Below are 27597 nucleotides of genomic sequence, written 5' to 3'. Positions count from 1 at the left end.
ACTTGCAACACTACCAGTGTTTTACTTTTAACTTTTCCATTGTCCCCCTGCTCCTGTCTTGCCCCATACTGACTTGTAGCCTTTCTCTCAGAAACATAAGCTAAGTGTTAAGGGATTAAAGGCAGAGATGGTCTCTCCCTCTGGACAGAGGGGACAGGGGTATGCTTTCACAGGTAAGTTCTGGGCTTTACTCCACATGATGGCCACGCATGTTCTGTAGCAGCAGATAAAACGTTCCCTGCGTGATGATTGTAACCGAAACAAAAACTAGGCCTCGGGAAAAGAAATTCTAGAAAGAAATAGAGTCACATTTTGTTTTGGTGGCAGGATTAGCTGTAATTTTTGCTTTTCATTTTTTTTTATAATGAATGATAAGATTTTGTTAAAGAGAAATAAAAATAAGTGTTTCTCTTGATAACATTCTCATCTAGAGGTTTTGCTGTGGTTAGATAAACTGAGATTTTTGTCATAGGTGTTCGATTCTTTGCTGTCCTGGGTTGAAGTGTTCGTTTTTTTTAATCGCGATCTTAGAAAACATGTTTCCCTATTCTTCAGAGTCCATTTTGCAATATATCACATGAGATGGAGTCATCAGCAGGCTTTTCAAATTTAAACTGCCCCACCAACCTGCACTTGTAAGCTTTTAGCATTAAACCTTAATAAAATCGAAAATAGAGGGTTTACATATTTAGCATCATCAGCTATGTTACAGAAGGGTCAAGGGGATAAATTTCATGTCAATTTACTATTTTTGGTGCTGGCTGAAATCCTTGAACATCTTAGAGAAACCACATATTTTCAAAGGTTCAGAGTTTGTCACAAAATCTGCATTCCAAGGGGCTAAAAAAATAGCAAATCTGCAATGCTTTTACATCTACCACCAAAATGCCTTTTACCAGATAGATATCAGATATAAAGTTCAGAAAAGAATGGCTCTCCTTTACTCACTGTCACGCAAATTATTGTCCATATTATGTAGGTATTAAAATTTGTTCAGAATTTCTTCTCAAACACATGCCGGGGCCATTTATTACTGTTACATAACTGAGTTTTCTCTCCTTGGCGCATCTCGTTCTTGGCGGCAGAGCTGCATTAATATTTATCTGCCTTCTTTCATGAGAAAATTATCCAATGAGCTTAGCAGATACATATTTCCAAAGAATCACAAGACACTTAAGGCACTGTGAATTGAAATGAATGTGTATTTGAATGCCCAATTAGTTAAAGAAAACTCGAAGCCAATGAAACTGAATATGCTGGATTTGAATACCATATGTCGATGTATTTTAGCCCTCATTTGGAGAAGACCAGAGGGCAGAGTTAACAGTCCCTGCCTTGCACCGGCCCCTTCTCCTGCATGAGCAGTGGGGATTAAGCAGAGAATACTTGAGAATGTTTCACAAATAACTTCCTTGGAGAGGTGCAAGTTTTTTACACATAACTTCCTTGCTGCTAATCCCTGCTTCACACTAGTAGCCACACACGGCTCCTTGGATGACAGTTACTCAGTTGACTCAACTTCGTAGGGCTCTGGAGTCAGCACGGCTGGTTTTAAAGATTTGCCAGCTCCAGGACTCTGGGCAAGTTATTTATCCTCTAGGCGTCTTGGTTTCCTCATCAATAAATTGGGCATAGTCATAGTCCTCCCTCAGAGAATCATCCTGAGGACAAAGAAGCTGTTTACGGAGGACCGGAAGAACACCTAAGAAATAACGAGGAAATCGCAAGAACGGCCAAGTCTGTTCTCAAGGGTCCAATTTCTAGCTCTTCACTTCCCTCTCCCGCCTTCTTGTGGTCTCTGCAATACCCTCGCAGGTCTTTTCAAAACTTTTCTCACAAAAACGTGAAGCTCAGTCATAGTGCAGTGCAATGGGTAGAGGACAGTTTAAAATATTACTCCTGTCAGAGGAAAGTGCAGATTTCAATAGGAGTCAAAGCCTTCAGCTAAAGGAAGCGCACTTCTAGGGCACACGCGTGGGCGTGGGACAGCTAGCGGAAGGTAGTGGGACGCTGCCCCAGGCTTCTGACCACACTGCCATTTGCCTTTCTCGGATCCCACCATAGCATGGCCCAGGGTCTAGGGATGAAGGGGGGTGAGCTCTGGGCTGGATGTCTCGCAGAGGGGCTTCCAAGGCCACCAACAGGCTCCTCTGATATTCCTGCTCCTCTCAGGACACTTGAGAAACAGGCAGAAAGCGTTGTCTCTGGAGCTCACTTGGGAAGGCAGGACAGCTAGGTGGGAGTCCTGGAGGCTGACCTGTGGGGCTGCCAGGCTCTCCTCAGACCACGCGGGGAGCAACCTTGGGTTCAGTTCTGAGGGCTCCACTTTAAGGAGGACGCTGGTCATTTGCGGTCACCCACGAGAGAGCAAGAAGGATGAGCAAGATAGACTTAAAACCATGGAGGGAAATTTCAACCTGGAGAAGACAAGACCAAGAGTGACTGCCATCTTTAAACACGTAGGGGCACCTTGTCCAGGAGGGGTTGCCCTTCTCCATGGATCCAAAGGAAGAACCAGGGGCGAGGGATGGTAATTTGAGGGACACTGATTTTGACTGAATGAAAAAATGAGCTTTTATGGATAGGTCGCACCTCATGAGACTGTGAACTCTTTGTCACTGGAGCCGTGAAGTATAAGCAGGATAATTAGGATCCTCTTTGAAGATCTGATGGATTTTGGAATAAGTGATTATTACTGTTTTCTTCTTTTGCCTTTTAAAAAAACTTTTTATTTGTAAATAATTTTTTCATATGTAAATAAATTTATAAAAGTGTTAAAATATATAATCAGCACAAAGAACACCTGTATAAGTTTTATCCTTATTCATCAATTTCTAGCATTTTACCCATTTGCTTTATTATTTGCACTCTCACGTGCTCTCTCTTTCTCTCTCCAACTGGATGATTTTTGGGTCCCTTCTTCTGTTGAGAGTTATGATTCTACACACCGAAGCTTCTTTCCAAGTAATGAGATTTTAGAAAAATTGAAACCCTGCTGGCGGTGCTTTTCATGGCACTTAGCATAAAATCCACGTCCGCATACATGACGATAGGGCCCTACAGAGTCTGACCCTGACCATCTCCCAGACCTCATATCTTCATTTTGATCACCCTGCTGCAGATTGGTTTTCTTTTTCTTCTTCCTCATACATGCTAAGCTCATTCCTGACTCAGGGCCTTTGCACTTGCTAGTTCCTCTGCCTTCAATGATCTTCACTGGTTATCGACTGGCTGGATCCTTCTAACACTCTCAGACCCCCGCAAGTGCCCTCCTCCAACTCCTACAAGTTACTCTATCACATTGCTTCGAGTTACCTCTTATCACTGGGTGAAATGATCTGGTTTATTTTTTCGTCACTCCCTAGAACATAAACATCGATAGAACGGGGGCCTTGTCTATGTCTTATTAGTTACCACGTCCTGAGTGCCTATGACAGAGAAGTATTCAGTTACCTGCTGAATGAATAAATAAAAGAACAAATGGGCCTGAGAACATCTGATCAAGGGCTTGTTAATGCAAGGATGAATGGTAGCATTTGACAACCTACACAAAATAGAAATTGCTTAACAAACTTGAGAAAGATAAAGAGGCGGAGTATATTCGAAGTGACAGGAGGTTTGGAGAAAAGTTTTTCCAGTGGGTGCCCCATCCAAAAGAAGCTGTAGACTCTCCTCAGAGGCCAGTGTGCCTTCTGTTTCCATCTGTTTGAAAAGATTACCATAAAGATGGAAATTTGCAAGCCCTCTTGGGTGGTTGACACCGGAAGACCAGAAGGTGCCAAGGGTATTTCCACAGCTGCATGTCCTAGGAGTGAATCAAGAATGGCTCAGTTCTTTCAGAAACTAGCTGTGAAAATCGTTACTATGTTGAAATTTCTTTTAAAGGAGCTCACAGATAATCTACAGTGACGCTAGAGAGAGATGGATTTTTCTATGTGTTCTTTTTCTAGGATCACTCTGGCTCTATTAGAAAGTGGTTTGACAGCCTCCAAATGAGGTGTCCATGTGATTCCATTGGAGGTGTACATGTGATTCTATTAAGAGGCCTGAGTCTTGCCCACAGGCATCCATTTCTTGTCAGGTCTAATTATTGCCAATGACCTTGAGCACTGGGTCTTTGCTCTGAGTGAAGTTTAAAGGCTTTTGAACTTGAGACTGCCTCCTTCTCAACCAGAGAAGAAAAGTCCAATATTCACCTATTGTGCAAGTGGCGAGAAGTAACATGACCTGGAGAAAATGGGATGAACTGGCCCCAGGAAAAATTATTTTTAAAAAGCTTTGCTTAATTCACTTACTTACCTTGGTAAGCAAGATATAGCTACTGAACAGAGAAGAGAAATTCACCACTTAATCAATGAGGGAAAATGCTGATTTTTAAATTTTTAGAGGCTAATACCGTAAAACTAAATGAATGCCTCGAAATCAAGCTATCTGAGGGGAAGTGTATGCAATGGATAAGAGAACCCACTCCAGAGACAGACTTGCTGCAGTGTGAATCCCAGCTCTGCAATTTAACTGCCGTGTGCCTCTAGGCAAGATACTTAACTTCTCGGGAGGTCCTCGTCTTCGTCTCCTGATATGCACCGACAGAATTTTCGACCCCCGACTCCTCCCTACCCCGGCGCGGGTGTAGGAGGTTGGGGTAGCGGGAGCAGCTTCCGGGGTACCCCGGGCGGAGGCGGACCGCGGCCGCCCTCCCCTCGGGACGCGTACGGGAGTCCGCATCACATGCCGCCGTACGGGCCCCGGTCTAGGCCCTAGGGGAGCAGCCACTCTCCGCCACACGGCGGCAGCTTCCCGGGGGGCCGATTCGGGTCTCCGTCCCCTGGCGGCTACCCTGGCTCCTACTCCAAGTCCCCCCGCGGGGTCCCAGCAGCATTTCGGCTACTCCCCAGGGCAGCAGCAGACCCACCCCCAGGGTTCTCCAAGGACATCTACACCATTTGGATCAGGGCGTGGTAGAGAAAAAAGAATGTCTAATGAGCTGGAAAATTATTTCAAGCCTTCAATGCTTGAAGACCCTTGGGCTGGCCTAGAACCAGTATCTGTAGTGGATATTAACCAACAATACAGCAATACTCAAATATTCACAGGCAAAAAAGGAAGATACTTTTGTTAACATTTCTGAAATTCACCCGGAAGCTTCCTGTGTCAGGAACATCTTGGACAAAACTTTTACCCATGTAATTAAGTTGAACCCTAAGATGGTGACTTTGAATAATTAGTTGAGTCTTCTTGGTATTTTTTCATCATATCAAGTATTGTTGATATTAGAAAAGACATACAGTAGAATAACTTGCAATATTTAGCTCTTTGAAAGTGCCTACCACATTTTAGGAGATTTACAGTTTCCAGATATTTAAAGTTCATGGTTATATAATGGACATTTGTCTTTCAATGGGTTTCCAATGTTTTAAAATAAAACATTTTGTCTTTCTAGATACATTGTGGTTTTGTCATATGCTAAAGAAGTAGAATTATTAAAATAATGCCTGTAATAAAAAAAAAGATATTTAACTTCTCTGCTCTGTGCCTCAGTTTGCCCACCTCTAACATAAACATCGTAAGTACTCAGCTCACGGGGATTTTAGGATTAACTGAGTTAACGTGAGTGAAGGGCTTACAACAGGACCTCCCACACTGAGCACGCTGCAAGTGGTTGCTATTATTTCTTCTCTTTTACTCACCACCTCTAGTTAAAGAAGAAAATCCTGTATCTACAAAATAACTTCAGATACATCACCTAATTTTGATCCTAACAGTGCCTGGTAACATTGGCGGAACAAGCTTCTTCTTTATTTTGTAGATGATCAGTCTCAGGCTCTAGGCTGTATAGCTGATAATTGACTGAACCCTAACTTGGAACCCAAGTCACTGCCCCCAGTCAACAATCCAACTTGGAACCTGGGGATGCCTTGTCAGGAGGCACATCCCTAGAGCCTCGTGGCCAAAGCCTCCGTTACACATGACAGAAACTTGAATGTGTTTGAAATTTAAAAAACAGAAACAACCCCCAAACACTGAAGCATTACTTTCACTCACAAAAACAGAGATAAACAAACCTAGAAAGACTGATTATTTGCCCCATCTCATCTAAGCAAAATGTCAAAAGAAAGCGAGCAATCCAGGAGACAAATAAATTAGCTTTGTGCAAGTCCTTTCAGTGAGAACAGCCTAGAATTCTAGTAGCTGTCCAGGTAAGGGTCATCTATTTATTTTGAAACACGATACACATAATCAGAGGATTATCTTGTGCCTTCCATAGCCCAAGGTTCTCAGGATTCAAGCTACTATCAGAAGAGGTCCAGCTTTGGCACGATTGATGGCGATGCCTTACAGTAATTACTTCGAGAAATAATACACATCCTTTCATAGTTTAATACCATCATATCGCCCCCATCGACATCCTTTTTCATTTTCATTTTTGCCCATCACGGAGAGAAAAGGAGAGAGGCTTAATCTGATTTACAGAGGGAAAAACAACGCTGAATGTCCTTTTTTTTTTTTTTTTGCCAGGGGTGGGGGTGTGTGTAAGGAGAAAAGGTCAACCAGCTGGTTTTCATCTATATGCCATAATTCTCTGTTTAGTTTACACTATTAAACTCCAAAGCTTTGCTTTAATCTTAACTGTTACAGTATGCCTTCTTGCAGATCCTATCATGTCGCATCCCTGATAGGGTTTCAGACTCTGGCGAAGTACCATCCCCCAAGCTGGTCCTGGCCATATGGGTAGTGAATGCATCCAACATTTTTTCATTGGCGCCTGCATCATTATGTTTTGTCACCAATGGTTTCTCGGGTTTTCAGTAAATTGCTGCGTATACTGTGGTTTGGAGCTGTCGAAATGACGGCCTCCATCTAGCTGTATACAACCGCGTCCTCATTAGGGCCTCCCCGTCCTGTTAGCCTTTGGAGGATGACCTGACATCTGTTTGCGGAGGGCGTGTGTGTAGGGGGGAGGAAGGGAGAGGCCGTAAAAGAAAGACAGAAGGCAGGAGCAAGGAGTGTGAGGGGGAAACAGCTCCCTGGAGTCCTCCACTCTCCAAGAGTCCGGGGCGGGAGGGGATGAGGAGAGAGACGTACCTGATCTGTCTTCGCTCTGCGAATCACATCTTCGGCACAGTTCTGGGATGGTCTTCAGCGACGTGACTGAGTACTGAATGGGAAGCCAGAGGACAAAGGGAAGAAAACGACACTTTAAAACGAGAGTGTCACATTCAAATTGGCCAGAAAAAGCAAGACACAAGAAGCGATACTTGAGTACACCACGTATATATCCAGAAAGTCTGTCTAATTTTATCTGAAATGGGCTGCTTAGGGAACTGGCTGCATCCCAAGCTCCACCTAGAAGCATCGAAGTCGATGCACATTAAAAGGGGTGACACTCCCCCCCCGCCTGCCACTTTCACACGCAAGGTGTGGCCAAGCAGACATTCTCTCTCCCGTTACTTCTGCTACTGGTGGAAGATGGAAGAATTTTCTGGCTCAAGAGTTTCCAGAAGGTGTCCAGAGTATTTGCATTTGGAATCCGAGTGTGAAGAGCCGAGGGGAGAAGGCCCCAGCTTCCGGCAGCACCCAGGGCTGCCAGGAGCCTTACCCGTGTCCGTGCTGGCTGGGCTACACTAAGGTCCCTCATGTTACCACCTGCCAGAGATGTCACTGGGTGGCATCTGTGAGCTCCACAGGAAATACCGGGGGAAATGTTATGAGAAGCAAGAGGAGCATGGTTCTGTGTCTGCAAGCTAATCTGTTTCATGTTATAGATTAGTCTGAACTGAAAGAAACCACCTCCCAGCATCAACCCAGTACCAACTCAGGGACCAGCTCTCAGGATAACAAATTACAACACGAGGGGGCATAAAATCAGATGAGCTAAAACAAATGTAAAATCAATAGCTATGATTTATGGGGACTATGTTTGATGCCATTCCATCTTTCTTTAGAGAAGGATGTTTTAAAACAAAATAGATAGGATGAACTATTTCTTTAATCAAACAACTGTCTTGAATGACACATTAAGCCCTAAAAGATGGCTCCCTAAAAATATCTTGCTCTGTACCTTTGAGAACGATGTTCTTACGGCAATGAGAATGTATTATAAATTACTTAGACTGCTGCAAAATTTGGGGGGATTGAGAACAAATCTTTAATCTGAAAGAAAAATGATCATGGGAAACTCATTAGGATTATTCTAGCATTACAAGTGAGGAATGTGTAATTAGGACACATTTGTCAATAAGAAGGTACTTTAGTTAGCTTGATGTTGATAAATGAAGCCAAGTGTCTACATCGAGACCCCCCCCCAGTGCTTCCTCCACGATGTCAGGACAGCAAAACTGAGGGAAGGGCAACGGTAGCTTGCCAATCGCCTGTCACAAACAAATTAAATTTCCAATTCTTCCAAGTGAAAAATGAAATCTCAAATGACTAATTAGAGAAATTACTCTTACCTGTCTGATGCAATAATATCCTGTTTATGGTGCCCATTCCTTAGAGACTACAGTGCCTCTAGTCAATCTACTCACATACTCAGAAGGAGGGAGGACTCCCTCTTAAACCAAAAATGAACTTAAGGCATTTTTCCCCTTTTGCTCTACGCTGTTTGGAGTCTGGGGTTAACATAGGTACAGAAGGCGTTTTTCTTGTTACTAATAAGGTACCTTATGTTCCTGGCCAAGTACAAGCTCTCTAAGGAATCTGGTAGCTTCCTGAGACCAGCTGGTACAGGTTAAATAATTACACAGTTTATAATTCAATTAAGATGAGGCCTTGTGTTTCAGCTGCTATGTGCCCCAGGAAAACACCCCTTGGCAAAGTCTCACCCCCTCTCCTTCTGTTTTGTTCTGTTTTTCTTCTAAGGCAAAATGTTAGAAAGAGGGAATTTAAGATGGATTGTGTTGAAATATAGTTAGTGATAAATTCAATAAGGTCGCTCACTGGGCTTAATGATATATATTTGATTAACCTGGGTGTGTTGCTTTCTGCATTTTCAGCCATGTGCATCCTGACTGCTACCTCTCACCCCAAAGTGGGGCATGTCAGAATCTCTGAATTATTAGCTGTACGTTCAGTTCTTCCTATGTGACCTCAAAGGTCCGTAGCATGCAGTAACTCGTCATGTAATAAGGTTTAAATTGGAGCAGCGCAGGCGGCCTGGTTGGTGTGGGGACTGAGTTACAGTAGGCAGAGGACTAGCCTCGCTGGGCCCCACCCACTGCCTCAACCTCCATCCCACGTGGAAGCTTTGCCTCTCCACCCCTGGCATACAGAAAATCACATTTGTGAAGGCAGACATCTTAATTAATTGGGAATAATGACCTTGAAGAAAAAGTCATAGGCTGCTCCTGGTCATGAAAATTACAAGGGTGGTACAGCAATCTGAGAAAAGGGTGACGCGTTGGCCAGAAAATCAAAGTTCTGGATAACACTAAGGGTATAGGGAATGTCGAATTCAGTAAAGACTCCAACCTACACTGTGAACAAATCCACCATCCTTTATAAAGACACAAGGAAAATGTCCATTTGTGTATTTGCTTCGGTAAGCACACACACTGCTCTTTGGATAGAAGATAAGCTTAAAGAGAATGCTGTATGGTGAGGTCATGATGGGAAGTGTAGCCGAGGAAACACCCAATTCACAAAACCAACATGCAAAAACATTTTCATATGTGCACATTCAGGAATAAGCAAATGACCCAGGAAGTCTCCCTTACATAAGTGCATTGTATTACCATCTGGGAGCTGAAAGGGAGGGCTTCCCAGGCCCTCATCCCAGTGCAAAGGACAGATGGCCTTTCATAAGGAGCTGTCTGATCGCCAACCCACCTCATTCCCCGGACAATGGCCAGCTCCCTGGGCAACTACTGTCATTTTTGGCCCTACCAGAACCAAAGCCAATGTGTCTTCCCTGTCTCTTGCCCTCAGCCCATGCCTTTGTATTCTGTTCCCTTGATAGCTATTATTCTTGGGTGATAAGAGAGAGGGGGCTTGCAGATGATTCAGAAGCACCGTATTTCCTGGCTCTATGTTGCTCTAATTTGTTCATTAAAAAAAAAGTCTTCCAGAGGTTATTCCCACAGAAATAGCCTTTGTGAACGAAACTTCATTTCCACTCCACTATCATGTCTCAAGAAAAGCCCCTGCTATGGGTTGACCAGCTGCCTCTGCTTCTTCAATGACCCTATGTGTTCAATGTTTAATTCCACCTTCTGTACCTTTACTCCAGGGTCCTGTTTGCCTGCAAAGCCTTCCTCTGGCCAGGCAAAAGCTACTGTTCTACAAGGCCAGATGGTGCTCTGCTTTCTGCATGAAACCTGGCTAACTGCTTCAGCCCTAAAAGACTCCACTCTTCTCTGCCTTTGGTAAAATACTGCCTTGCCTTGTGCTCTGGTGTCTCCTCTGTTGTTTCCTAGGTGTTAGTGTTGGCTCCCCCAAGTGCCAGAGGGAAAGGACGGTGTCTTTGACTTGCATGAATGCATGGCACAGAGCGTCTTATTAACTATTTGACTGAAATATCAAGACTAGCACATGTCTGATTCATCCCTGGGCATAATATTATAGATGTTCAAAAGAGCTTTCATATTTAGGTACTAAGTGGGAATTTCCTCCATGCTTCCATACTTGGACTAGAATCAATTAGCTTTCTAAAATGCAAATTTGACTAAGGTGCTTCTCTGTTTCATATGGGCTACAGAGTAAAGCCTTAGCATGGCACGTGAAAGCCTCCATGAGCTCGGGCTTATCTCTTACCATTGTCCGCTTCTCTTTTGACTATAACCAAGTGAAATTTCTTATCGATCCCCTGTCTACTGTTCTACCTGTTTATATCTTTATGCATGCTATTCTGTCCACCTGAAACGCCATGCCACCCATTCCATCAGGCAAACTCTTTTTAATTCTTCAAACTTTGCTTAGGAAGCACTTCTACAAAATCTTCCCCACTCTCCCAGATGGAAGTAATTCCAGCTTTCAAAGTGTGGTGTCTGGACCAGTGGCATCAACTGCCTCTAGGAACTTGTTAGGAATTCACATTCTTGGGCCCCATCCTCGAAACTCTGAGGGCAGAGCCCAGCAATCGGTATTTTTACAAGCCAACCAGATGATTCTGATGCATGCTAACATTCAAAAACAACTGCTTTGTATATAGATTTTAGGCACATGTCCATTACAGATTCCATCACATGACATTTTGCCTATACATTCCCATCACTACTTTCTGAGGGTGTGGGAAATATTTTATTTGCCAAAGATACTGGGCACTTACTGAACTGAATAAAATGAAGTCCCCGATGTAACCATGATTTTAGTGGCAATAATAAAAATAATAATAGCAGAAGTTAATATTTATATGGCACTCATCTTCCTAGAAAGGCCCATTATTACAAGTCTAGCAATGCAATCATGGTATATCTAAAAGAAAAAAATACACTTCTAATAGATTAATAGTATGGGTACTGGCTGATGTCTTAGTCTTTTGTATGAAGAACAATGGATTCGGAGCCAGAAGATCTAGATTCAAGCCCCAGATCTGATATTTATTAACTGGGGTTCTGGACAAATAAATCATTTCATAGCTCTGGGGTTCACCTTCTTTACAGATAGAACACAGTGATCACATGAGATAATGCAAGTGAAGTCAGTTTGCAAGCAGTAAAATGATGCTGAATGTTTCTGTCTCTTCCCCCGACCCTTTCTCCATGTGTGTACACAGCCCTTCTTCCCTCCCCACCTTCATTCCTGATTTTAAGCTCAGTGGATCAAGATGTGGGAACTAAAGAAACCAGAAGAGGGGGCCGAGCTGGGACTGGAAAAGAGGAGAGCCCAGCCTGTCCCAGCCTGTTCTTTGGCTTCTCTTTGGTCTTTCTTCCTCCAAGAGAGTCCACGGCCAAGGGCTAACACTGAAACTTAGCTTCGCAAACTACAGAGTTGATGTGACGTAAGACAATCCTATACATCCCAGCTTGCGCCAGTCACTTCTGTCACTCTGCCATGCAAAATAGTTTGAACATGCATGGGATTCATAAAACAGTGCATGATTTCTACACAGAGCCATGAGGATCTCTGACCACCCTAGATATTGTTCAGGACTGAAAGGCTTTGGCCCTGACTCCAGAAAGCTGGAGCCAGTTGGGTGAACAAGCAGACATTACTCAAACAGTAATGAGCCACAGAGAATAAAAGAATGAAAATCCCCAGCACCTTTTGAAGTTTAGAGACTTTTAAACAACTAAGGTCTCATTAAGTTTCCAAAAGAAACAATTAAGCCAGCCATCCAAACAACTCTCCTGAAATTCATGATTTCTCACAAAGCTTTCTAGAAGTGAGGCAGGCATCTCAACAAGGCATACAAGGAAATGGGTACACGCCAAGCTGGCCACGGAAGCAGACACACCCTGAAGTGAGATTTTCAGAGACATGGTAAGTTTCTGCAGTTTGGGCCTCCTCTCTAGCAGTCTGCCCTTCCAGTTCAGGAAGGCGTGTCCTGACTTCAAGCCCTCCCCCCAGATGGTGCCGAGGATGCGGCTCTAACAGTCCACCCCTTTGCCACTAGCCCTCCACTTGTGCTCAGGTCTCTTCTTCTCCCGTCCCTTCAGAACTCTGGCTCTGCCATCGGCCCTCTTCCTTCTCTTCAGCCACCCTCTCCACCTCGGCTCTCTCCTCTGATCCTATAAAAACAAATAAGCGCCCCTGCCACCTCAAGAGAGGTGCTGCCTCCCCAGTTGCCCATGGGCTTTCTTGCTCTTGGGTTCACCGCCATCTTTTTTGAGAGAATTGCTGTGGTTCTTTCCTCTCCTTCCTCGCCTCTTGCATTTACTCCTCTAGCCACCACAACATGGCTTCTACTCCGCCATCCCAAAGGCCCCACTCTTATTATGGCCACCAATGGGTCTTCACTGGAAAATCCAACCCTTCACTTTATAATAAATGGTCTATTTCCCACCATTGGCCACTTCTTTAAATTCTTTAGATCCCTCTCTCCCTTTTAAACTCCCTTAGTATTCCTCCTATATTTTTGAAAACTGTTTTCCAATCTCTTTGGTAGAAGCCTCTTTTTCCCCATACCATGTGGGACATACTTCTGCACAATTCTGTCCTTGGCTATTCTTCTTTCCACATTCCATACTTCACAGGTGACCGTACAGATGCCCAGAGTTTCAGCCACTGCCTCTAGAGAGTGCAGACACTGGTGATCAACATTTTCATATATTCCTCCCAGACTGCTTTATTACAGTTCTTTCTACCATTTAGGCTTTGTTAGAGAAAAATATTACAAATAATCCTATTTTCAAATGCATTTTTGTTCTGGCTCCTTGTTTTTATTCTATCAAGAGGGTTTTTAAAATTAATAATAGTCAAATACTTTTATGCTAAGATGTATTTTACAGTTGGTATTTACTTGCAGCGGGGTACATGGCTGGCTATAATCCTTGTTCAGCTTCAGTGATGGCCTAGTTTTAATTACGAGCCAATAATCAATCACCACAGAAATATAAAGACTGTCAAGAGCAGAGCTTGAAATTGTAATTAAATCTGACCTTCTGTGAAGTTAACCTGACATTTCATAATGGCTCAATTGTTATGATGGGGTTCTGTAAGCTCTGAGAACATAGATCAAGCCTGTATCATTCACCAAAGCCTAGAATTGCTCTTGGCACACTGGTAACGTTTAATACGTGTTGTTGAGTAGTTAAGCATAAAATCTAGTGGTACATAAGAGGTAAATAGTTTGTGTAAATAATCTGTACTGTGAATCTAATACATGCTATAACTAGCAGGCAAGATAAGATCTTTTAGGGCTATCCGCAGAGTAAGGGAAGAGCAAAAAAAAAAAAAAAAATCTGGCAGCAGTTCATTCTTGGAAATCATTCTATAAGGCTGCTCTCCACCTTCTCAGGAAGAGGTATCAAGTCCAAGGCGTGGGGCCCAGGTTCTGGTCTCGGCCTCTTATAGTACCTATGGGACATGAACATATAATTCATCTTGTCTGGATTAGATTATTACTAATTCCTTTCCTGGCAGGTGTTCGGAAAACAAGAGAACACAGATGACATATGATGGCAGAACAAGGCATGAGGCTTTCGATAATGGGGGCCACAGAAGGGAGGAGTGAAGGGTAACGTAGACTTGAATACAGGACATTTGCAAAAGAACATGTGAACACCCGACAAAACTAGATCATACGGAGAAGCACTAAGAAAAGTTTTAATGCGGAAGAGCGCAGGTGAGTGCTGGGAGGGGCAGGGCTGATGGAAAGGACAGTGAAGAAGGGGCTGAGGCAGCCCGAGGCCACGTGAGAGAGTCTTGGTCACCTTCTAGGAAGCACATGGGGAAGGATGATGGGATCTTACTCAGGTAGACCTCTCGCTAGAGAGGACAGGCAAGCCAGGTTCTTTGTACCTTGATTAACTTCATTCTTTTTCATTACTAAAATCAGGGCAAAAGCTGTACTCTTGACCCACTCAACTCCCTGTCTGAGTCTACTTGATAAATTCCCTGTGCCCTTCCTTGGGGCCTCCCGCTGCTACGAAATGGCTTTGTGGAAATATAATGAAATCTTGGTGGTGTCAGCGGATTGCTTTGAGTAAAAAGTGGTGCATGCAAACCAGAGGGTGGCAGGCATTTTAGTGCAAGGATGGAAAAATATGAAAACCCACTGAAAGGAGATTTGTTTGTCATAAGAAGTTATTTTCCTACCAGACAGTGGTTCAGTCACTTTAGGAAAATGAATCCACAAAATTCTGTGGGTTGGCTTAAAGGGGATAGCGAAGTGCAAGGACACTTGTTTGTCTTGATCTCATGTGACCTGCACAAAAAATAGGCTGTCAAAAAATGTCATTTTTCACCAAAGTTGTGGTCACGGTGGTATAGAATGGTGGCAAAATTTCCTGAGTAGAGGAATGGAGTATATCCTCACTTCTGTCTGTGTGCGTGCATTTGTGTGTGTGTGTGTGTGTATTTACACGTATATGTGTGTATGCATACAGGCATGTGTGTATACATATGTGTGTATTACATAAATATGTGCGTATGGATTTATATACATACATATATAAAATTTCATATTTTCTCCATAAAATCCAGGGCAACAGGTAGCAGATGATTACCATTTTACAGATGGGAAAGCCCAAGGGCTAAAAAATTAAGAGATTTGCCTATGTTTGCTTCAGCTTGTTTTACATTTTATTTAGAATACATACCAACTCCATTACTTCCAAACAGTGATTTGCAATTGCGTCAGTACCAAATGTGGAAACGGATGGCATCTTACAGACTGGTCCGGAGTCCCTACTCTCAAGTCGCTCAGAATGGAGAAGAGTAACGTGGTCACGGAGTTCTGTATTTAAATCCTGACCCAGCCACTTATGTACCTATAACCTTGTGAAAGCCAGATGATCTCCCTAAGGCTCAATTTTTTTCATGTGCCAAGTGGGATGACAATAGGAGCTGATGGGAAGCTTCAACCAAGATACCAGACCCACAGTGTGGGGCACCGTGCATGGCAGAGCCCACGTCTGAGCTAGCGGTGAGGTCCCTCCATAGATCTATAGTTCAGCCTCTGATTTGTTCGGTCCTGTGTCTACTACTATTTTTGGGAAAAGCAAAATGGCCTTTCTTAATAAAATAAATACACCTATGGCTAGTAAGAACTAATATCCCGGCATATTTTTCTTTTTTTTGAGAGAGGGGTCTGGCTTCCACAGGAGTAAAGAAAGAAATCTGCAAACCCATTTGCAGAGACAGAAAAGCCCTGCTTTGAACCGTGGTGTTTTATGTGTGTCCTCATCTCCCTCCTCGACCTGCTGGGATTGGGCAATGTTCTCTCCTTTGAGATGGCAGGGTTACAAGAACGTGTAGTTTAAACCCTGCAGTTTGCAAAGGATGAACGTTATTTTGGGGTCTGGGAATCTTCAAAATAATGTGATTGCCTTCTGGGTTCTGTCTCATTAGGTAAAGGCAAAAAAGTTCTAGTTGCTGCTTTGAACCAATATGCAGCTCGGGTTTTAATTAAAACAAGAACCAGGCTCATGACTGGAGGGGAAAATCATGAGCTAGAAGGCGTGGACTACGTCATAGGGCCACAGCTAGAGAATAAGAAGGGCAGTTGTGAATTTGGGCATCTTTTGGGTGAGCCACCTTTTTCAAATATATTGGGCATTTTCCTCCCTGCTCCTGCCACTCAACCAGGGAAGAGGCGTTAAGGGCTGTCAGAGACGGAGGTTATGGAATCCTAAAAGTGAAGGCATGCTTATGGGGGACTGACTACATTCTTTTTACGCCAGTGAATTAACAAGTTGAACACATCTTCATTTTTAAATGTCAGCATCCAAATAGCTTCCATTTGGCTCTTAAAGCAGTTGTAACATTTACTGCTCCTGGTTTACCTAAAGAGGCTGAGAACAATCATTTCAACATTAAAGAGGTCACCACTGCTTTCCCCAAGAAGTTATTATCTAAGAACAATACAATTCTGGCACATTTAAGGACTGAACCTGGATCTGACGGAACTATTATAAAATAATCTGCCATGTTATAGAGGTTGCCATATTAGAGCTTCTTTCATTTCATGTGGTTTAAAAAAAGATACAGGATGGCTTAGCCTCAGTACGACCAACATGTTAGGTCAGGGAGTTCTTTGTTGCAGGGGATTTTCCTGTGCATTTTAGGTTGTTCAGAAGCATCTTTGGTGTCTACCTACTAGATGCCAGTGGGACCCTTCCCCAACCATAACAACCAAAAATGGCTCCAGGCATTGCCAAATGATTCCCTGGGGTGTGGGTAAAATCAACCCTGACAAGGACCACTGCAGTAGACTATATTCATCTGGAGAGTCAGTCAAGTACTGGGCCCAGAACAGGTATTTCAGAGACAGAGTGCTCCCAAGGAGCTGGGTGGCCCTGGACAAGACGGGTAATACCTCCCCTGCTTTGGTTTGCTCACCTATAAAACTTAGATCATGAGAAATTCCTGCCTCACAGGATTGTTTGAGGATTAAACAAGATAATGCCTCTGCCCGAGTGAGCGCTCAGTAAATGTGCGCCATTACTGTTTCAACCTTTCTACGTGCTGCCATTTTTTTTTTCTCCCTTCTGATTTAAGCGTAAGGGCAGGTTAAAGATCCAAACAATAGAAACCTATTTAAAGGGGCTGGGAAGGCTTGAGTGCAGCTACACAATTACAGATGGGCAATCTTTATTTATGTTTCTGAGTGGTCAAGTTGTTGAAACGCGACCTCTTACATAATCCGGTATCCCCGATTTGCTAAACAGCGCCGGCTATTGCCTAATGCGCTTTATTATCTTCCAAGCGGAGATCCCTAATTCATCAAAATTATAGGCTGCTGCCAGATGATTCTTCTGTAAGTACAAACACTCTATTGTATTAAAAAAAAATGTCCTGACATAATGCCTGCTTTTTTTCCCCTTGAGTTCTTTCTTCACCGTTGGTCATATAAACATATTGCTATTATTCACTGAAATAATAACACAAGCTACTTTAAGAGCAACTTACTGTATGCCAAGCTAAGTGCTCCATGTATTTTATCCGGTTACTCAATGCTCAAAACAACCTTAAAAGTTAGGTGGGTATCTTGGAGAGGAGAAGTTACTGTGCTGTAGTCAGCAAAGGTCAGAGCGAGGCTGGAGCTCCCTTCCAAAGCCTATGCTCTTAAAATGCAGCTTCATCAAAGCTAAGAGTGCTGCCCTCAACTCCTCATCATAATGCCCGTTTCCCCTTAGACGGTTTCCACACTCCCTCCACCTCCCCACGTGATTCTTTCCTTGCTTCTCCCCACTCAGCTCAAAATACCTCGAGGTGAGTGCCATGAAAGAACCATGCTCTGAACACTTTTAAGTATAGTAGCTTAAAAAGAGAGGGAGAAGAGACAAAAAGAAACTGTGGAAAGGAAGAAAGTCACTTCATGTGGGTCTTAACGAGGATTAATAAAGATTGTCTGGAAGCGAGGATAGGGAGAGGCTGAATTCACATTCCCCGGGTACACAAGCACTCATCCAAGGTTGTATAAAGCAGATCATTAATCAAACTCGCCCTAGTAATCCAGTGCTGGCATACTGTATGCAAATTTTACTTCAAAGTGAACCGCGCAGTAGAGAAGTAACTCCCTCGCCAGAGGTGTGTGAAAAGAGCTTATCTTTTTGAGACCATTTCTAGCAGTGACCCAAAGCTACATGCTCTGAGAGAGTGATGAAAATAGCGTGGGAAGTTGTGACCCTAGAGGTGCTGGGAAGAAAAGTTAGATGGCTAGCTCAGAAACAGCAACCTTCTCTTCACATACTCGGAGAGCTCAGTTTGGTGGGGGGCTGAGGAGCCAACATGGCTGCCGGTTGGCTCTGTGGCAGAACTGATCGTGTGGCCCGGGGTACGTCACAATCAGCTCTACGCAGGCTACGTACGGATGACCCATCAGAGCCACCGTGAGGGAAGCGGGAGGCAGCAGGAAGTTGGCGGCTGTCGTGGGAACGAAGCAGCTCATGGGCCCACAGCTTTACAGGATTAAGCAGGGCCCTCAGAGGGCAGCTGGTCCAGTCCTTATCAACGCATGACTCGTTCTCAGTATTCCCCCAGAGCACCCAACCTGTGCTTTGACCCCACAGGGATTGGGAGGATTCCTCTTATTGTTCATCAGTTAATAACTTGGCCATCCGTGTCCTTGGGAACGCCAGAGAATGCTGGCCGTGGCAAAGCCCATCACATAAAGGGAATTATCCCTGATAGGGTTAATCGTGTGCTATACACAGGCACTTTATACATTCACTCAGTGAATAATTTTGGCAACAAGGAAACAGATTAGGAAGGGGAGGCTCAGCGAGGCCAAACCCCTCCCCCACCATACACACCATCAAGTGAGATTCACTTCTTGGTCCAGGAGACCCCGAAATCCCACTTTGTCTGCCACACAGGGTTTCTGCTGTCAACTGCTCAGTACGACTGGGAGGGTTTAAGATATACAGATTACAATAAAGCGGCCCATGGAGGTGAAGGCAGAATTCCCTGAAGTGTCACTTGCAAGAAGGGCTACTTACAGATATATCATCACTGAAGTCAATCTCATCCAAATCAAGGTATTCAGGCGCTTCCATTATTCCTCTTTGCACATTTTGAGTAAAGTCAAATACTTATAAAAGCCCTGGAAAAGACAGAGGCAAAAAGAAAAAAAAAAAAAAAAAAAAAAGGGTTAGCTTTTTTAAAACTCAAACTCCCATCTATATTTAAACAAACAAAAATGAGCAGGGTAAATGGGTGCTAGTGCTACCTTGGAGCCCATGTTCCCTCTTTGATGGCCCAGCCTGGCTTTTCAGCTTCTCAGGCTCCTCAGGGAGCACCCAAGTTCCTTTGCTTTGCTTCATCTGTTTCCTTATTTTTTTGCCAGGAGAGTAACTCAGGTCAGCCGCTTCCCCAGGGACCAATATTAGGACTGACCGCACCTTGCACTTACCATACCCTGGGGGAAAGCAGGGCTTTGGGGATGGGGAGCAAGCCTCAAAATCTTAGGGTATTCACCATATTCCACTGTTTACAGCAGGCATATCCCTGGAAGCCATGCTTGGAGCAGTAAATCCTGGCTCGCCATGGAAATAACCCAACTACAAGACAGAGACCAACTAACCAACAGTAATGGCTACTTCAGACGTTGGAGGACAATGTCCAGTTCACCCTTCCCCCAAAACAGGATCCAGGCATAGATGTAAACCACAGGGTTTCCGCCTGGCTCGGGCTTCTCACAGCTTTGCCTGACGGTGCCACAGTGACCTGACGCAGGCGCCAGAATGTCCTCAGTCAGCACTTGCCTCGGGGCTGCCCGTGGCAGTCCTTTAAATCTGTCAAGGAAGATACATCACCTCGCAGTTCGCTTTCCCATCACTTATCATCATCACCATTGGCGGTGGCAGTGGTACCTGAAGATGTCAAGAACAGAAATATAGATCTCCGGGTAGTGCCTGAGCGCACAGCGTCTCCCGCAGAGCCGACTCTGAGAGCAAACGAGATCCCCTTTCCCGGAACTTGTCTTTCTTATTTATTTATTTTTTTTTACTCGTCTTTCTTATTATAGAAACTGTCCTATGTATTCAGACTTGAGCCTCTGAAATAATGTATTCTCTCCTCTTTCGGTTCTCTAATCAAGGGGTTATCTTGATGAGGCCAAGAAATAAGAAGACTAAGGAATACGTTATTGGGAAGTGAAAATAAGTCTAGGCTGATGAAAATGGGTTTAATTAATGAGGAAAGGGGGTTTAAGTGATATAAGATCAAGAGTGTAAAAATGACTCTTTTTGAAAACGAAACTCTTACTTTGGAGGCCTTGCTTTCCCATTTTGAGAACTTGTCTTTTTTTAAACTACACAAATTGCTTAATTACAATAAATGGGGAAAAAAAAATCACTTGCCACCCATACCTCAAAACCATCAGTTGATTTAATTTCCAGTGTTTCCTCTCCTTCTCATCCCACATGCATATACCATTTTTACATATTTTTAATTATAGTGCATACAGGGTTGAACCAAGAAAGGATTGGGAGCCTACTACCATGTTCAAATGAGATTATCCATTTAGAATAAACATTAAAATTTCTTCTGGGGGCGCCTGAGTGGCTCAGTCAGTTGAGTGTCTGACTCCTGATTTTGGCTCAGGTCATGATCTCAGGGTTGTGAGATCGAGCCCTGTGTCGGGCTCCACACTGGGCTTAGAGACTGCTTAAGATTCTCTTTCTGCCCCTTCCTCCCCTCTCTCCCTCTCTATCCAAAAAAAAAAAAAAAAAAAAGTGATTTCTTCTGAAATCACATTAAGGTTTAAGATGAAGAGAAAATCCATTTATTTGTTATATATATATAATATTATATATCAAGGTTACATATTATATATAAAATTACCATATTAATAATTATACAATAATTACATTAATCATACCAATAAATAATACATATTGATATGTGTTATATATTTAAATATCTATTATTGTATTTGTTATATATTCTCTCTCTCTCTCTCTAAATATATCTAGAAATTTTATTATTTACAGAAATCTAAAAAGAGGTTCTTAAGCAAATTGCTTGGTACAAAAATATGTCACCTTTCCTCTAATCCTCACAAAGATTTTCAGAGGAAAATAATGCACATTCATACTTGCAAATTACACAAAGTAACTTTCTCTTCCATTCTGGTGGATTCTGAGACAATCCAGACTATTTGGATTCTAGCTCGTCAGCTGACAGACTTTCTTCGAATCTAGTTTCTTTTCACTACATCTGTACTCCAGGTTGAACTGTTCACCTACAGATTCTATTCCTGTGGTCTTGGTGAACACAAGATGATAGTGGGTGTCAGGATGGGGTGCAGACAAAAACAATATCACCAGAAGCATGGATTCATGAGAACATGAATCAGGAAAACATGTTTCAAGACTGGGGATCGAGCACATCTTTAAATATAAGACATACAGACTAAACATAAAATACACATGGACACGTCTTAATGAAGCAAATTCACAAGTACTCATCGAGCCCCTGTTTGAGGTGTTCTGATGATATATTCAGCAATATCCACTCTAGTTCAGCTATTCTAACAGGACCTAGCCAGTGGATAATATAAAGCATGACACTGAAGCAGACGATTTTCCTGGTTAGACTTGGAGATGGTAGTGAGATTCTTTATTCCATAGGCCAGAACACAAGAGTTACAACAGTTCCAGCTCATGACGGGAAGAGCTGGGCCACTGCCCATATTTATCTCAGTGGGCTGGGTGGTCCAGCCTCAGATGAAGGGGCCCAAGGAGTCCAGGACCCTCCTCTCCTCCTAATGGGCTTCCACATGCGTCCATCTCCTTACGATGCCTTATTCTCTCTACCACCCAATTCCTCTTGTCAGGTTTCAGGGTTTCCCTCTTTCAAGGCGCCACTTTAGAAGTGTTACCTCCTCAGTTATAAAGTGCAGGAATCCCCATGGTTCACCAATCCGGCCACATTCCCGATATTCATTGCTCCTTTTCAGTAGAGAGTGAGACCGCAGCTGTCCCAGGGGTCATTACATTGCCTCCACATCTGCCCTTGCATGGGGCACCTGGCATGCAGGGGCACTCCCTCCGGAGGAATGCGGGAAGGGATGAGGTCAGCTGGGAGCAGGGGCTGAAAATCATCCAACATGATAAGGAAACTGAGCCAGGCTGCCGGTGGTTTTCTCATCCTGCCCTAGTGGCACCACCCTGCGTCCCCCACGCCAGCCCACGATGGGAACCAGCGGGTCCTCTTTCCTGATCACATGCTCTAAGGGAATACACAGCTACAGAGGGCATACACCGGAGGCCCATGAGCAGAGTCTGGCCCACAGATGTGATGTGTCTGGCCCTAGCAGTGTTTTTTAAAAAATGGAGTGAGTTGCCAATTTGTAGACCTTGGGTGATTTCACATAAAATTCTCGATTTCTGGCTTTGCTTTAAAAATATCTGAGGCTCTGGCCAACACAGATCCGCATTCCCCATGACAACAATTGGCTGGAGCTAAGCTGCCTCATGGACAGGCATGTGCTCCCCAGTTCACCAGCTCCCCTTCTTCAGCTCCCCTCCCTGAGAAGCCCTGCCTGGCCCTGGGGGCATGTGAGTCTTTGATCTGTCAAAGGAATTCAGCATTAAACAATAAGTCCCATCACCCCCCACCCCCTTTTTGGTACGGGTGCCTCCTGCCAAACACTGTTTACTTCATTTGTATTCCAAGATCAAATTTGTATTCTAAGATTGTTTTAAATTCTCATGCCACAACAGCAACAAAAAAATTTCTTACACATAAATTACCAGCTTGTTATAATTTGTAGTTTCACAAAGCCTCCATTTTCTCTCCTAGGACTAGAAAAAGGAAACCTTCACACACGTCATCAAATGTCGCAAGGTGGGGATTAGGTTTCCCTCACTGTACAACTGGAGGAAGGAAGGGTTCTTGCTTTGTTGTGATTGCTGCTGTAGATTGATGTGGTGCCACTTTGCTGTTGCGACCAGAGGGAAGGGCACAAGCTGTGTCAAGTGCAAGCCCAGAGGAAAACCAAGGCTATCCACCATCTGGCCAGACTAGCAGCTTGGACACAAGAGGGCTAACTTTACACAGGGCCGACAAGAGCGGGTTCACACGTCAGTGAAAAATACTTTTACATGAGATTTTTATTGCTAGGCTTCATAGTTGGCCTTGGGCCCCTTTGAGATCTCAAAGCCCACTCATTTATAAATTTGTAGCACCCCGTCCCCATCAGCCCTGACCCTACAAGCTACAGTCACTTGTCCCAGGTTCTCTGAGGTCCCAAGGACTTTCTTTTGTATTACTGTCCCCTTTCACCCCAATATACCTCTTACAAGATCTGTCTACCTTAGATACTGTTGACTGACTGAAATCATTCCATTTCGAGTTCAGCTGAGCTTTTCCTTTCTCTTCATGGAGGTTAGCAATTTTTAATTTGTTATTCACTCAGGCAGGTATGTTCTGTGTTTAATTTTTTTTAAAGGTGGGGAGAGATGAAGATGGAAGCTAGTGGGAAAGTAGAGAAAGGCAAAGAAAATATTTTCTAATGGTTAAATGCTACCAATTTCAGTAGGAAAATTTATAGGAAGGAAAAGAAGGAAAAATTAGAGTGTGTGGACACAGGGCTAGGTGGCTGGGACCTATATGCTGTCTAGAAGCTGTTGGTGACATAGTCTCCCCTTCTTTTGGTGTGCCCGAGGTATCGGGAGAAACTCCATCCAAGCTCCGAGTGGATGCTCAGCTAGAGGAGATAAAGGACAACATAATGAGCACCAACTGTACACAAAGTCTGTAGGATTTTTTTCTACTTTCATGGAGTTTTGATAAACTGCCAAAAACAGAAGTCCCTCCAGTGCCTATTAAAGTGTACAGAAGGGGCTCATGGCCCTAAGGGGTCTATCAACACCATGTCACCTTCTCATAAGGGACCTCAGTGATTGCCCAACTGCTTCCTTCGAGGGAAAATTCAGTCTGGGAAAAGAGCTCAAAATAACGAAGAGTCCAACTGGATAATGAAAAGGAAGCAAGCCATTTAAAAAAAATAGCCTTCCCCCACTCTAGTATTATGCTTATCTTCAGGTGATATTTCTGATGTTTTTGTTGCGACTTAAAAATTGACGCTAAAAGTAATTCCAAATGAAGACTTCCAAAAATCTGTTGGCTAATGGCATCATCAAGTGGAAAAAGCTTGAAATGGCCAACAAAATTTCTGTGAGAAGCTCCACTCACTTAATGTACACATTCTGGCACGCTTGGCTCATAAAAGGCTCACGGATTTGTGACTACAGTCACATATTACCTAAATTGCTCTACTGAAATTTTTCTCAAAACGAATTGCCTCACTCCCTTTTACAAGGAGTCAGCATGGACTCACTCTGAAGGCTCATGTTACACACATCTCTCCTTTCCTGCCAAAGTCGCTATTGCTCCATTTACCAGTTGCCTACGAAGGCCTGGTAATTAAACCTAAGTTGGGCTTGTCAAAATAAATGAGCAGAGTACTTTCGGTGATGAGGTAACCTCAACTGATATGCATTACAGCTTCTTTCTTTGTTCTTTAATTCACCAGCACTTGGGAAAACATAGCATCCTACACCCCTGTGTGCGTGCTCATGTATGCGCGTGCGCATGCGCAAACACACACACACACACACACACACACACACACACACACACACACACACACACAAAGAGCCAAATCTGTACTGGGATACATTTTCCGTTTGCAAGCTTGCACACAGATACTGGACTTACTGCCTTTAATATAACAAGAGCTCCAAAAAAAAAAAAAATCACCAACTAAGTACTGGAAGGCATGGGTGGAAAAAAGTGAAATATATGAAATGTCGTCCCCAGTTGGCTCAGTAGCTTGGCTGGCAAGGAAGCAGCTCATTCCAAATGTTAGATTTGGTTTCTTTTACTCTTTGATTCAACAGGGGCCAGAAGCATGGCAGTCACTAAATGCCTAGTCCTGAAGCAGAAAAATGATAGAGGCAAGACATTTCTACTGGAAAGAGGTAACTGAAGGAGAGCCAAGAAGTACACACGAGGGGTAAGGGGGAAAGCACGACCTCTGGAGATTTCACCCCCTTCTTCATGTATGGACTATCCTCGCGTGTACATTCTCCACACTGGCATGGAACATAGAGTACAAAGGGACAGAGATAAGAAAACAAGCCATTACAATAAAATGTGGTCCTTGCTAAGAGAAATGAACCCACAGGAGCCTGAGACACCCAACCTAGATTTGGAGATGAGGCAATCTTCCTGGGACGGGGTGAGGTCTAAGCTGAACACTGAGGGACAAGGGTGTGAACGGTGAGGGGAGCTGGAGGACTGGGGGAGGTGTCCCAGGCAGTGGTGACAGCTGAGAATGCTCAAGCAGAACTTCCAGAAAGAGGAATAACATTGATTTCGTACCTACTGCTGTTTTTGCTCCAAAGAAGGAGTCTTGAAGGGTGAAGGCCAGGGTGGTAAGCTGGGGTGGTCAGGGGATTATTTCCAAAGCCAGAGTGTAAACACAGCACATTTTCTTGGAATATCACATTTTCCAGCTTGTTTGGAAAAAATACAAGTAAAAGTTTGCTATCAAACAAGAGACAACATATTGACCCTGCTCCAGCTGCCAGGGAGGGGGTGTTGTTCTTCCTGTGTGACTGCCCACAGAAACAGTGGTGAGGCAAAGCTCTGTACTGGGATCTGGGTCTGGTGCCCGATCTGGAACAAACTTTATACCCAGGGTCTAGGTGTTTCTACATACAGTCTCCCATTTATGTTTCACAAAGGCTCTGAAAGCCTTCATAATTTCTTTAAAATTTCTTTGGTGGAGATAAGGAAATTGAGGCTCAGAGAGGTTCTGCAATTGCCTCAGAGACACACAGCCAGGGCTTTTGATGTTAAGTTTGCTTTTCTCCTTTATTCCATCTTGCCCAAACTGCAGGGGTCAAAGTAGTGCTTTGCCATTTGATTTTTTCAAGTCACCTTTAATTTTTTATCTGACTTTATTACAACTCTGTGAGGAGGTAGAGTGTGTGTATCACGATTTACAGTTATTTCCTTTCTATTTCACAGATAGGAAAACATAGGAATGTTTTGGCCCAAATTAAGTACAACTAAGTAGGAGAAAAGCAGCTCAGACAAGCCACTTCCCACTAATTCTGGGACTCTACCAGTTTGCCCTCTGGATTGCTCTGAAACATGGGCATGTCTTTGAGCCATCTGGGTCAGAATTCCATAGACATCCTTAGTCCTTAATTGTATCACTTTGGATTCTTACAAACTGTAATGCCAAGCAAACTGCTCTTTCCCCTCTCCAGCAGAGTCCCAATAGAAAAAACGGTAGGCATGATCATCATCATGAGAGAAAAGTATATGGATCTTTGGGCACCTTAACATCCCTTACCCAGAGAGGTCCCTGAACTGTTCCATAAAACATCATATTCCATAGTCAGTTGGTTTATAATACTTTGACTTCATCTTCAAAGAAAATGTTGACCACCTTTCCTTATGTTTTATTAAAAAGGCAAGTAAGACAGCCGTGGGCTGGAAAACCTCATTCTGGAGATCTGAATTGCTCTGACAAACCCCTACAAAGGTTGGTCTTTTGGTAGTTTTGAGCTCTTGCTTATAGTTTAAAATTCTTGCATTCTTTTTATTTCTAAAATCTAAATGCTGACCATGAACCAACTCATACTAGGACTTTAGAGCTTGAAAAGACCTTAGTAGTTAAGCCTAGAGGAAGAGGCACTTTTAAATTTGTGTGTGTGTTTGTGTGTGTGTGAGAGAGAGAGAGAGTGAGAGAGAGAGAGAGAGATTTAAAATAAATTTATTGGGTGCCTGGGTGGCTCCGTCGTTAAGCGTCTGCCTTCGGCTCAGGTCATGGTCCCAGGGTCCTGGGATCGAGCCCCGCATCGGGCTCCCTGCTCCGCGGGAAGCCTGCTTCTCCCTCTCCCACTCCCCTCTGCTGTGTTCCCTCTCTCGCTGTGTCTCTTGCTGCCAAATAAATAAGTAAAATCTTTAAAAAAATAAATTTATTATTCAAAATTCTTTTTGGAAAGCGGAAGGAAAGAATCCATACAGGAGCTTCACAAGACAAAAGAATGTATAATAGAAAAAAATAGAGACATGCCCCTAAACACAAAAATAGTATACTGTATTTGGTTCCGGATGTCACTTCTTATGAAGGTCAGGGGCAAACTGTTATGTACCAAGGAAGAGTAAGGAAGTCAGGACAGTTGGTGTTTGGAAAGCTGTCTTGTGTGGCACAGCTAAGGAAACATCTAAGGTGGAGAAGAGAATCTCCTCTCCCTCTATGACCATAAAGAGCCACCACATAAAGGCAAGATTCGACTCCAAGGGTCGATCTTAGAGGAAGTTTTGGGTACACGAATCTCAGCAGTCTTCCTACGAATGGCAACTGGAGCGGGCTTAAATGGAACAGGCTGCTTTATGAGATCACAACCATGCCAGCGAGAAATTGCTCATCTAGAGGCCTGGAGGGATCCTTCGAGGGCAAAAGATGGGACTCTTGTATTTGCAAGGAGGAAGAGATGGCTTCCTAACGCAAAGATTCTGTGTGGTCTG

The 27597-nt window shown here is 43.6% G+C and overlaps 1 protein-coding gene and 1 pseudogene across 8 annotated transcripts in view; one reads left to right on the top strand and one right to left on the bottom strand.

The window, feature by feature from the left end:
• Positions 1-27597, bottom strand: part of SNCAIP (synuclein alpha interacting protein) — a 153581-nt gene that overhangs the window by 55689 nt on the left and 70295 nt on the right. For 3 of the 8 annotated variants that reach the window (XM_073878574.1, XM_073878575.1, XM_073878576.1), the window contains exons 2-3: positions 19041-19144; positions 7084-7156 (exon numbers count right to left, since the gene is read on the bottom strand). In XM_073878574.1, the coding sequence (XP_073734675.1) occupies positions 7084-7156; positions 19041-19097 (130 nt within the window). In that variant the 5' untranslated portion in view covers positions 19098-19144. Of the gene's footprint in view, positions 1-7083; positions 7157-8059; positions 8079-13076; positions 13137-18292; positions 18312-19040; positions 19145-19624; positions 19750-27597 lie in introns of those variants that run through there. The other 5 variants (XM_073878573.1, XM_073878578.1, XM_073878579.1 and 2 more) reach the window with 4 other exon arrangements.
• On the top strand, positions 4561-5331 carry LOC112815201 (M-phase-specific PLK1-interacting protein pseudogene; annotated as a pseudogene).

The sequence above is a fragment of the Callorhinus ursinus genome, unplaced genomic scaffold (genome assembly GCF_003265705.2).
Source record: "Callorhinus ursinus isolate GAN/ISIS: 27379988/994484 unplaced genomic scaffold, GSC_fseal_2.0 scaffold30, whole genome shotgun sequence".
NCBI classification, from domain to species: domain Eukaryota; kingdom Metazoa; phylum Chordata; class Mammalia; order Carnivora; family Otariidae; genus Callorhinus; species Callorhinus ursinus.
The sequence above is the reverse complement of the archived record's forward strand: the minus strand, read 5'-3'. Positions and strand labels throughout refer to the sequence as shown.